The sequence below is a fragment of the Physeter macrocephalus genome, chromosome 2 (genome assembly GCF_002837175.3).
Source record: "Physeter macrocephalus isolate SW-GA chromosome 2, ASM283717v5, whole genome shotgun sequence".
NCBI classification, from domain to species: Eukaryota; Metazoa; Chordata; class Mammalia; order Artiodactyla; family Physeteridae; genus Physeter; species Physeter macrocephalus.
Genome location: NC_041215.1, coordinates 43,075,925 through 43,088,614, shown reverse-complemented (window position 1 = coordinate 43,088,614; position 12,690 = coordinate 43,075,925). Strand labels below are relative to the sequence as shown.

At 34.0% G+C, this 12,690-nt stretch overlaps 1 protein-coding gene across 12 annotated transcripts in view; it reads right to left on the bottom strand.

The window, feature by feature from the left end:
* R3HDM1 (R3H domain containing 1) overlaps positions 1-12,690 on the bottom strand; it is a 188,304-nt gene that overhangs the window by 82,898 nt on the left and 92,716 nt on the right. For 9 of the 12 annotated variants that reach the window (XM_007129468.3, XM_028477402.1, XM_007129471.3 and 6 more), the window contains exons 4-7: positions 11,028-11,069; positions 10,468-10,557; positions 6,538-6,652; positions 5,397-5,475 (exon numbers count right to left, since the gene is read on the bottom strand). In XM_007129468.3, coding sequence (XP_007129530.1) covers positions 5,397-5,475; positions 6,538-6,652; positions 10,468-10,557; positions 11,028-11,069 — 326 coding nt within the window. Of the gene's footprint in view, positions 1-5,396; positions 5,476-6,537; positions 6,653-9,615; positions 9,692-10,467; positions 10,558-11,027; positions 11,070-12,690 lie in introns of those variants that run through there. The other 3 variants (XM_007129473.3, XM_007129480.3, XM_007129478.4) reach the window with 2 other exon arrangements.

Sequence of the window (12,690 nt, the reverse complement as noted above, 5' to 3'; positions counted from 1 at the left end):
TTTAAAATCCTCCTATGCAGTTAATTACTATTGCAAAATTTATCTATCTTCAGTCTATTTTTCTTCTATTTCTACTGCCACTACCCTGGATCCAAGCAATCAGGATCTCTGACTTGACTACTGTAATAGTAGTGTATTATCTCTCTGTATCTTCCCTTGTTCCCTCCTAATCTGTTCTACCTGGAGCATCCATAACAATCTTTTAGAAACACACATGTGAGCACATGTCATGGCCTTGGTTAAATATTTATCACAGGTTTCTCACTGCTCATACGTTATAACTGAACACCTGTAATGTGGCCTACAAGGTGGGCATGATCTAGTCTTCATCTACCTCTTTAGCTTCTTTTCCTGCCCCTTACTCACAAAACTCTTATCATTTTAGCTTATCCCTGTAATTGCCAAGCTGGTTCCTTGAACAAGCTGTTTCCTTTGCCTAGGACAGCTTCTAATATTCTTTCTTAGAACCTGTTTCTTTCATACCTTTAATAGCGTTTATCACAATTACCATTATATAGTTATTTGGACTATAGAGAGGAGCTCAACAAATGTATTTGTGTGGAATAAATTAATCAGATTATTTCATCCATGTCTTTTAATATTTTTTTCCTTAAAATTTTGGGGGAGGATGGGAAATTTTTACTTCATAAGGTTTTCCCCAAAAAAGGACTTATTTACTTAACTATAAGACCCTCTTTTCTTCTAATTTTTTGGGGGTCAATTTGTCTTGAGATGATATAATTTTCAGTAACTTTCCTAATGTATTTTATATACTTGTTGAAGGGGGAAAAAAAGGAATCTGAGGCAGGCAACTTATTCAGCATTCATGAAACAGTGCATTTAAATTCGTTTCCTCTGTTTGAGCTCAACAGCACGTCTAAGATATGTGAAATGTTCTTCAGTGAATGAACTGGCATTGAAAACAAATTTCCGTTGTCTCCATGAAAGTAAACAAAATCTAACAATTTTACTAGTATTGATACAAATTCAGGTTTTTATTTTTTTTTTCCTTTCGCATGTAGATCTATGGATTGCAAAGGATTTTCTATTGTTACCTGGGCCATTTATTTAAATAAGTTCCCGTGCTTAGTTTACGAAATTTTCAGTTAGTAAAAAGTAGAACTTGTTAGGAAAGTAGCTTTCCTAAGTTCTCAAGATTTACACTTCCCGGCTGTATCATATAGCTATGTATGTATATGAGACATGTATGTATGTATATGATACTATGTATGTATATGTATATGATATAGATATAGATATGATATATCTATAGCTTGGTCCAAGTTTCCAAATTTTCCAATCTGTAATCAAGGTTAGATATTTTGGTAATGGCCATAAGTTAAAGATTAATAATCCTTTATAGAAGCATTACATACATCAAACTAACAGATCCACAAATTCCTTTTCTTAAGGCATAAGGTTTATTAGCGCATGAACCTAAAAGTAAGCACACATTGAACTTATCATATAACCTTTAAAAATAGACCAATATATGCTGTCTATTTATTAAGGAAATAATAAAAACAAAGATCTCAATAAAATTGACCAATAAACTACTACCTAAAGTGAAAATGAAGGGGCAAGAATCTTTCAGTTACCAGTGTTCTAGTCATGATACCAGAACTGACTTTAGAGAAAGCATGTGCAGCTGGTATACAAGTGGCAAATAAAAAAGAAGAAAACAACAATGCTTCCATCTGACCACCCCCTTCCCAATGTTCCACATGACCTGGGTCAAATAACTGCAACAGGCAAGAAATAATATGATTTAAACATTACCTCCAGTAAAAGTAATTTTAGAAAATATTTCAAACACAGAACAATTGTACGATATTCCCCAGAACAATACAGTTTACTTTTACAATATCCATTCTCAGGATTTATCCATGGGGCTGCTCCCCTCTATTAGCGATGTAATATAGTTGCCTATATTGTCCATGTTTCTTTAGTGCACTGTGGAATTTACACAAAATGGGTATAAAATCAATACAAAAACAGGTATAAAAACCAAGTGAGTGAGTGTAATCTTTATCTTGGACAACTTCAGGTTCCCGGGTTCTAATCTAGTAATGACTAGTTATTATAGTTTCCGATAATATTTCTTGAAACAGGAATTCCAGATAAACTGTTATTTAACACCTGCGGTTAAGTTTATTCATTGGGATGAGAACAAGATGAAAGATTAATGATCTGAAGAAAAAATTTGAAATAAAACATTAGCTAAATTTTAGTATCACTAAAAGTAAATCTGCTTAACATTTAGAAGAAATCTCTGAGCAACATTCAATCTTGAAAGCTCTAGTGGAAATTTGCCAGACTTATTACTAATTTGGTGCCACGTGTATCTGGCAATTAATTGTGTGTTTCATTGAGAGAACACTGAGCCATCAATTAGGCAAATTTTGTTTCTCACAAAATTTAACATTAGCTACAACTTTCTAATCCACACTGACATTAGTAATAACTTATTCATTAGCCGTTACATGAATGATTCACCTATATATTTATTCAAATAAAAATGCATACACAGAAGGATTAAAGTTGTAATACATGCTACACAACATGGATGAACCTTGAAAATATTATGCTAAGTGAATGAAGCCAATCACAAAAGACCACATACATATGATTTCATTCACATGAGATATCCAAAACAAGGAAATCTGTAGAGACAAACTAGATTAGGGTTCAGGGCACAGAGAGGTGATAGCAAAAGGGTTCAGGGTTTCTTTCTGGAGTGATGAAAAAGTTCTAAAATTGATTGTAGTGATGGTTGCACGTATCTGTGAACATACTAAAAACCATTAAATTGTACACTTTAAAAACACATATGCAGATAACTTTAAAACTTTTTAAATTGTAGAGGAAAACAAGAGAATTGCACAAAAGAAAAATATTTTGGAATGTATAAATATAGATTTCTATATTTGTCCTTATTGATGTCTCTCCTACAGGTTCAGAAGAAAGAAAAATTCTGCCTGTTTAAGATCCCATCTTGTTTTACACAAACTAGCTATGTATTTTCTACCATGCTCCTATTCCTTAATCTATTGAGTTCTAGTTTCCACCATCCTACCGCAAATGAAATGTTTTGTTAAAACAGCCAACAACTTCCTAGTTCCTCAATCTAATGGATTCTTTCATTTTACCTTTCGTGATACTGTTCCCGACTGGCTGACTTCTAAGACAAGCATTGTCATGATTCTTTTGCAATCTTTAACACCCATGGTCTGTCTCTTCCTTCACATCTACCCTTAACACGTTGTCTTTCCACAGAATTTCGTCCTTGTCATTTATTACATCTCCCTGGGCAAACTCAAACAAAGCAAGAGTCACCTCTACTGAAGACTGATGGCTGCCGATAACAGCAGCCAGGCTCATTTACCTGAAAACCAGAGCCTTTTAACTGCCAACACACTTCATCTCACTGTGGCTTTCCATCAGGCACCTCAAACTATACTTATTTATAACAGAACATGCCTTACTCCATTCAGGCTTGCCCTTATTTACTTCCCCTGTTAATGGGACTAGCTGTCAGTCCAGCCAGAAATCTAGCAGCTGTTCTGTTCTGCTCCAACGTGCCACTACTCTTCCATATCCAAATAATTACCAAGTCCTGCCATGGTACTTCTTAGATGTCTTTCGAATATGTCCTTTCCTCTCTATTCTTCTCTATGTTCGTCAACCCACAGTCCTTGCTTATGATCTTGGCCCCTCACTGACAAAGTAATCTTTCTAAAACATAAATCTCATTATAGCATCACCCTTTTGAAAATTCTGTCATGACTCCTCAACGTAGCATGCCATGCTCAGTATTTCTCAAACGATGAACTACTGGCATCTCAAGTAAGACTATTTGTCGTCGATCATTGCATCCCTAGCTTACCAGTAGCACTCCTTACTCATTCACCACCCCAGTGTGTTGGTACTATCCTAGGTTGAGGACAACTGCATAATCTGCCTTCATTCCTCAACAACGCCCTCCGCCTCATTTTCTAGAATCACTTGCCACATGCCTCCGTGCTAGAGCCAGAGTGTAGAATCTCATCTTTGCTTGGATATGCCACCTCTCTCTCGTACAACCGTGCCCTGGAGATGCTCGTCTCCCTCGTGCTGCTCATGTTCCAGTTTAAAGCACTCTGAATTCAAGACTCAGCTCAGGCATTATCTTTTCAGTGAAGCCTTCCCATATCCTTTCAGAGGTTGGGATCCCCTCCCTGTGCTTTTAAAGCACCCTGAAAAACCTCTTTTACAACATCTACTCTATTTTAATTACATATCGTGGGGGTTTTTTTTCTAGCACACAGACAGTGAATACTTTAGGGACAGAGATTATATTTTGTTCATCTTTATATCTACAATGTTTAGCACAATGCTTAGCACATGATATATACCCAACAAATGCCTGTTCAATGGACTAATGAATTCATCTTTCAGTTGGGACCACTGAGGAATAGTTTTGCAGAGTTGACTGACTTCTTCCTCACCTCACACTTATACATCTTCAGCCCATACTACAAGGAGACCACTTTTCATTTGGGTGGGTCCCCTTTTGGGGTTTATGTTAAATGTAAAATAGGAAATCAAGATGGCACTGAAACAATAAATCCTGAATGAAATTAAAGGTGTATCTTGAAGCAAGACATGAGATAAGGCTCAATGATACTAAAGAGAGTTGTTTGTTTTCTTTCATGTACACCTACCCAATGAACTGAAGATTTCACAAATTTTTACTACCACTCTGGGAAGCTAACATCTGGAGGAGGGGTTCTTAACCTTCAAGTCTTCTACCCAATGAACACGTTGGTCAGATATTTTGTGGATAAACCTCTCTGTGGGGAGACTGCCTCATTGGGGTCGATGACCCCCCAAAAAGCTAAATCCATTTATCTAGTACCTTGGCAAAGCAAAGGATTTCACGATTAGTTAAAGTTGTGACTCAAATAAGCACCTTAAAAATCTTTGGGTTGGAGGTTTATAAACTAAGCAAGAAGAAACAAAAATTCTGCATTCAATTAAGTCCAAAACCTTGTTATAAATGAATACACTAAGTTATCTGGTTGAGTGCTTTATCATGAGGTATATTTCTCTCTCTCCTATTTCATGATTAATGATAACTCTTCATCTCAATTAAGAGTCAAAATAGCTTGGTGATTCTGTATTTCCCCAAATTCCTACAGAGTATTAATTATCTTTATATCATGGTGATATACATAATGCAAAAAGATATTTATACATGTGCATATAGAGGCCAACAACATCTGAGCCCTAAGAAACTAAAATGTTTCTGGTGTACTTTAAATATTTTCATCTTATTCTAACTCAGTAATGAAAACATATATAACAAAATTATGGTACTCTAGAAGCAATGTAAACCTTATAAATTTAATTTTTACCTGGGATTGTTTTTTAATGTATTTACTAAAAATTCATGTAGATCTATGCCAGTTGAATCAGTGTATTCTTGACTGGAATCTAAAAAACAACAACACAAAAACCCAGTATAAAGTTGTTTGAAACAAATCCCTTTCCCTTTACACATGATGTTTATTAAAATAAAATGAGATGCCCCACATTGAAAAAAAACTGACAAAGTAGGAAAATGGAATTTATGATGAATTCAGATGACCACAATTTTGCTACTCCCATATAATGAGCATGACATGGATTTACGTAACTGTATGTCTATGTACATTCTTAAAAAAATTTATCTCTCAAATGTGCCAGTTTAATTTATTCTGAATTCTTAAAGATCCTTTTATATACTCACCACAATCCTCATATTCAAAAATGTCTCAAGCAAAAAATCAGAATGATTTAGGCAAAATTAACTACATTTGAAGCAAATTGAGTCTGCATAGTTCAGTTACAAATATAAGTGCAGGCAATAATTTGGAGATAGGCAGGAACTGTAGCTCTGAAACAATATTTAATTAGATTTGATCGGGTCTATCACAAAAAGCTCGCTTTCAAAATGTTTCTTTACAGACATTCATGTTTATTTCTTCCCCTTAAATGTAATATCCTTATACTGTTTATAAAACTGGTCAAAGTAACTGGGTCTATAAATTAAAATAGCATTTTTATAGACTTGTAATGATATATGATGAAGTCCCTTAAAATTTATTATAAAAGATAAACATTCTAGGTTTCCAAGAATATTCTTACTGGATACTGAACATTTTGGCATCAGCTCTCTGTATCATAAGGAATTTAAAAAAATAATATTTTTAGTGGAATCAGTATTCAAATTATAGTGATTCCATTATTTCAATACAAGAGACAGACCAATAAGTGATCATGACAGTTATCGTCCTTGGTGACTTTTGCATGTGTTGCAGTTTTTTGGCTAAAGCATCCTACTGATGTTCAGAACTGCCTTATGCCATTTTGCCCAGGACAGTATCATCCCTTCAGTCTGTTCGAGATCATCTTTAATAGAAATACACTATGTAAAATTATTCAAGGGGTAAAGGATGGAATTATCGACAGTAAAACTAAAATTTTGTTTAAAAAACACAGAAATAAATTGCAAACCTCTTGATAACATTTTTCTGGGCAACTTATCACTGGCTTTTTCTTTTTCTGCTTCATCTTTTGAGGGCTTCTCCTCTTTTTCAAATGATTGTGTTAACTGGATCTGAATTTTCTCCTGTTGGAAGGTAAAATCAGTTATTAAGTGAAAATATAGAGTGATTCAGTTAATACCTCACATTTGTATTTTTTTGAGTAATACAAAATTGTATGGAGAAAAAGATTTTTATTTTATCCAATTAGATTCTTCAAGCTAGAATACAACTTAAAATATTTTTACCATTTTAATCAACTCTTGATAAAAAATGTTAAAATTAAGGCTTTGAGTTGAATTTATCAATTGAAACATATCCTGAAAATTATCTTAGAGAAAATAAATGTTTTTTAAAAATAGTTTAAATGAATCTACTTGTAAAACCCTTGGAGGATCAGAACAAAGGTCTTTTTAACCTATTTTTTTTTTTTGCAATGGAGATGCCACGGTCAAGCAAAAGTATGATAATTATCATCAATCATGACAATAGGAACATATGAGAGTCAGGTCAACACTTATCAAAAAATACTTTGTCCATTATAAATTCATATTTCTTCATTTTCTTGCCATATAAAACTGTAAATAAAAACTTTCCAAAACCAAATCCCCGACTTTGGTTATTTCCTATTTGAGCCTACTATCACTGTTCCTCCTTCAATCACCACAAAGTTGTTTTAGAAAAATTTCAAACAAAATTGTTTTCCTTAGTGATATGTAATATTTACTTGTAAAGTAACCATATTCTCTAAGACTGAAAAGGAGAACTATGTCTACATTTTATTTTTGAAGCAATGTCATTACATGCAATTTCAGAACCCAAAGGAATTACTGGAAATAATTCATATAGCTCAAATAGATAAAAATCACATAGCTCTGTTTATTCAGGTAAACTTATAAAGAAAGGCAGACTAACTTCCAGACCATTTCTACTAAAGATAAAGGTACAGCCTATTTGCAGGCTAAATTACTGTATACAGTTGTTCTTTAGAGATGAAAAATATTAATCAATTACTTCGCTTTTCTAGGTGAGGGTTGGTGGTGACGGTAGGCACGATAAGTCACTATTGAAGAAGATATAAATTTCAGGATTCTTAAACTTGCAGCCATCAGGATTTCTATTACACATTTTCTCCCCACATATTTTTTTCAAAATAGTATTTGGCAGAAGAATTTCAGATCAAATACATACATATTTTTTCCTATGGGGTTGCTGACTGCTATTTTCATCTTTTTTCAACTCTGCTTCCCATTCCATCCCAGTTCAAAGTTGTGCTCAGGATATAGGACAAAGGCTATGCACTGGCAATTTCCACTAAAATGATGAACACCTGCTTTAAGTCCTCCTTTGTCTTGTTTAACAAACCTCATACGTTACTCAACGTCATACGTTCATCAACCAGTCATTTTTTTCATTATGACTCATTTTCTAATCCACTTTCCTCATTCTTTTTTAACTGTAAAACAGATATTTAAAAATGAATCCCAGAACTATGCTTCAGAAGTAGAATATTTAGAAGTTCTCCTGACTTACAGCTTCTCTATTGCTGTTACTCAAGGATAATCTATAAAATCCAGGTTGGAAGAAAAGATTTCACATTTAGAACTTCACTAAAAGGCACTTATAATGACTATCAGATTTCATTTCTAAATTCTCTTTCTAAAGTCACATATTTTAATTACAGATATTAAACTATTTATCAAGATGAACTGTATTTAAAAATCCTGTGTGCGTAATGTACTGAGGCTTGTCTTCAGTTGGTACTGAGCCCTTGTTTTCAGTAGCAAATAAACAAGGCATATTTTAAATGCCTAAGTCCTTATACACGAACTCTCCTGACTATAAATAACTCAAATGAGAGCAATATCTCCATAGGTAGCTGTAATTCCTTTACTCTTCACTCTGTAATTGGCATCATTTACTGAGGTCACTTCCCTCTCATTAGCTCTCATCAGACACAAATGACATCTCTTTTAATTGCCTCTCAACCTTTCGAACAATGAGTTTTATTCCAGATTAATTCCTCAAAAATCACATTCTGAAGCAAGCATTATTAGTTGGAAAGTATCTCTGCCGTCAAGGATTAGATACTAGTACATTTTACAAGAAATAACTTATTTTATTTTCCAATTCCCATTCAGGTGCAATTTAGTTAACTCAAGACTTTTTTAATAGAAAAAGACTTTCTATTAAAAAGAATATCTTTTGTTCAGAGAGGATAATAATAGGTTATTATCCCAAAAGAAAAAGTTAACTGTATGCAAGAGAAATTGAGAAAGACTACATTACGTGGAATAACTGAACTCTGGCATAACCACCTTATTCATTATCCAAATGCTGTAACTCAGCTGTTATGAACAATATATACATTAAAATACAACATATACTCCTTATATTAATTTTTTCTCATAAATTTTCACTAGACAAATTTATGCAGTACTATAAGAACCCTCTCCCCCCTTCTGCCTCCCACAATAATTTTTCAGATAGGTGAAATGTACCAAATAAAACCAAAGATCATGTTTGTTACAGTTTTTCTCAAAAAAGGCACCTTTTCTGGACTAACAGTCTTATGAATGCCTGACCCTTCTCATTTCCTCTATCTCCTTGGACTAATTATTCCATGAGGCTAAGATGGTGTAACATTTTGGTCAACAAAACGAAGAAATTAATTTTCAAAAAACATTACATTGCCAACTGCTCTACCCTGAACAGGTGCATTCTTTACTCTGAATGTACAAAAGAACTTTTAAAAATCAAAAGTAAATTTTGAACCCTATGTTGCTTGACACTTGAACAAACTTCAAAGGAAACTGATATTAAGTGCATTGACAATAAATAATCTATCAAAAAAAGTCCTTTTCTTATAATTCAGAGACAGAGTTGTAGTGCTTTTAAAAACAGAACACATTCTAAATATGTGACAACTATCTTCAGTATCTATAGTAGGCTTTTGACGTCATCATCTTCTAAATCAAGGCAAAGCGTAACAGTCTTTGCTTGAATTAACAAATGTACAATTAGCATTAAAAAAAAAAAGACATACAACCTGTCATGGCTTTTTTTCTCTTTTCCTTCATTCAGTCATGTGTCTTAACCACAAAATTGCCTCAATTCTTTGGAAACTAATTGTTGGAATACAGAGGGATTTTAGGTTATTCAAACTCTTAAAAAGTAGAACAAGCCACAAACAGCCAAAGTTATCACACTGATAAACACTGGGAGAGGGTCCAAATATAATTATATGTAAATGTCCAAATGTAGCATAAGACAAAGATCAATCCATAACTGAGATTAACAGAAAAGTAAAGTCATAGCATTAAAAAGAATATAAAAAGCAAAAAACCAAACTCTTTGCTTGGGCCTTGGTAGTTCTATACTTTGCAAACATAGACAGAAGAGGAATTAGAAATATTAGACAACTATTAGAGCCACGCTAATATGAAAACTGACTTCACCACGCATTCAGGTTAAGTAAAATGATATGTAAGCAGAAGTCTTAGGTAGTCTCCTCTTCACACTCAAGAGGTGTTTGACAAATTTCTAAAAGCCAAAATAAAATTGGGGCAAATTCAAGGGCAAATTTCATCACAATCACATTAACTGGAAGTACTACTTTAATATAACTTTTCCATAACAACTTATAATTCCCTTAAAGCCATATTCTCAGTTAATTATATGATCTCTAAGTTTTTCCAGCGAGAAATCATTGCACTAAGCCTTGGACTCAGTAGTTTCACTTAGTAAAAACATATATAACACATGTACATGCACATACAAATTTTATTTAACATTATGAAAAAATTTTCTCCAGGAAGCAGGTTTTTCCATATCTTTAAATTATTATTTTTTTTTCTTTTCTTTTTTTTTTTTTTTTGCTTATTGTTTTTTGTTTTTTTACCTGGTTCTCCTGTGATAGCTCTGCTGTAGGGGGTGGTGGAGATTCTTCACACACTGCAAGGCTCCGAACTAGCTTTAACTTTGAGCTTGACTAAAGAAAAGTATTTAAAATTAACACTACATTCCATAAATCTAGGGCATATCCAAAAGCCCCCTAGAGTTTCTTAAGTTTCTTTAAAATAGTTTCTGCCATGTACAGACGTAGGTGAAATGTGCAAGTTAAATATATCATTAAATACCATTAAAACCTTTTGTTATGAGGGAAAACAATAACTGCAGTTCTGAAAATAATAGCAATAGCAAGAATGGGAATAACTCCAATCTCAAAACCCAAAGAATGATGAGAAAGCCATTTTCTCTACAGATGAAGAACCATTAAAGATATAAAAGCAGTGCACAAAAGCGACTAGGCAAGACAAAAACCCCAAATAAAACAAAATAAGCTTTCTGCCCCAAAGAAAATATGACAAAACTAAACTGAATGCAGTGCTCTATGAAAACAAAGATTCATCAAGCATGAAGGAAGGCCCTTGGCATGCCAGCACAAAATATTTACTATACCTTAGACCTTTTTCCTGTCTGTCCAAATGACTGCAGTGGCCGCTGAATACACAAGAAAGATTTGTATTAAATTTCATACTGAAACAGAAAGATTGCTTCTTAGTTCATAATCCTAAACCACAGAGAAACTAACTGCACAAAGAATGGAAAACGAGGAAATCAAAGTTGGTTTCAAGTAAAGAAGTATTGATTCCTCCCAAAAGCACACTTGCAGAAGATTCTCTAAAATCCTTCTGTGGGTTGGCATGTTCTTTAAGTGAGCAAATAGCCACAACTTCTGTGTTAATTGAGCTAAATTGAATTTATAAGGTAACTTCTTAGACAGTAGCAAAATAAAATATACTTCTTTGGTATTCTATAACATATTACACTTTAGCCAAGGTTAGGGGAAAAAAAAACCCCACAAAAGTCCTGAGGAATTTTAAGTGGCTGTGCTCAGCGAAGTTCCAAACTTACTAAGGAGAATGTTTCAAATGCCCGTTGTCAGAGTACAACCACCTCTCTACTGAGCCTTTTCAGCACTGTATTTCATAATGCACCCCCAGTTTACTAGCACAGAATCCTACTTGCCTAATCTAGGGTAAGGCAATGAAGAAGAAATGAAGAAAAGTGGGCAAGGTTCTAATATGTATGTTCAGCTTGACCACCAGATCATCAATCACGCAAATGGGGAACCCACTGGGGTGAGTAGCTCTAGTCTGTGATACCAGGCTTTGGCTTGGGAAAGCAGCTGAAGTCCCTGTGAACCGAAGCCAGATAGGTTTTCTTTCCTTCCACCTCCTTCTAATCTACTTGTTTAACACCAACCCCAAACAGTACAAGGTCCAGGTATCTATCATTTATACTCAACGCCAGGGAGCCAGTTTGGTATCAAACATAAAACAAAGTCCTTAATACCTAGATTAGTATGCTTCACATGTGAAAAAAAGCCACCATTTCATTCTAACATCCGAAAAAGCCTTCCTTGTAGACCAAAAGAAATGAGAATCTACAGTACCAGGGTGTTGTCTCCCATTTTGAGGCCAAAGTTCTTGAGATAAGAAGCACTATATTCTTGGGATTTTTGACCCTGGATTATCCAACATTAAAAATCAGCAGTAACAACAACAAAATGAAAATAGAAAAAAAAAGAAAAACGATCTTGTTTCTTACAGAGAAGAAAATGGTACAGATGCACGCACAAATGCACACGGCATTACTGCCTAAGAGAGCTTTTACATGTTGGTTCTGTCTTCTCTATTTACTCACTTCTTTAATTTATTCAAGAGGATTTGTTACTCACAACTAAAAATAGAATTAAAAGAAGTTACATTACAAAGAGTAAGAGTTTACAGGAAAAAAAATCGGAGAAAAATCAACAGATGAATACGAGCAAAATGCACATGACTAAATGAGTTCTAAGGCAGCAGAAAAGAATTTACGATTTACTCCAGTCCTCTGCTTTAATCCCTTATAATTCTACGTATCAAGGGCACAGCACTTTCTCTTAAAAGTTTTTTTAAAAATAAGAGAGATGATTAACTGACAAGTAAAAGTTGCATTCACATGTAGGACTGGATTTAAATTTCTGGCTTTGCTTCTTACGAATAGGTGACCCTGGTCAAGTTATTTCAGTTGACTTTTACCGGTATAAAAGTTAATATTGTTTGTATTAATTCTCAAG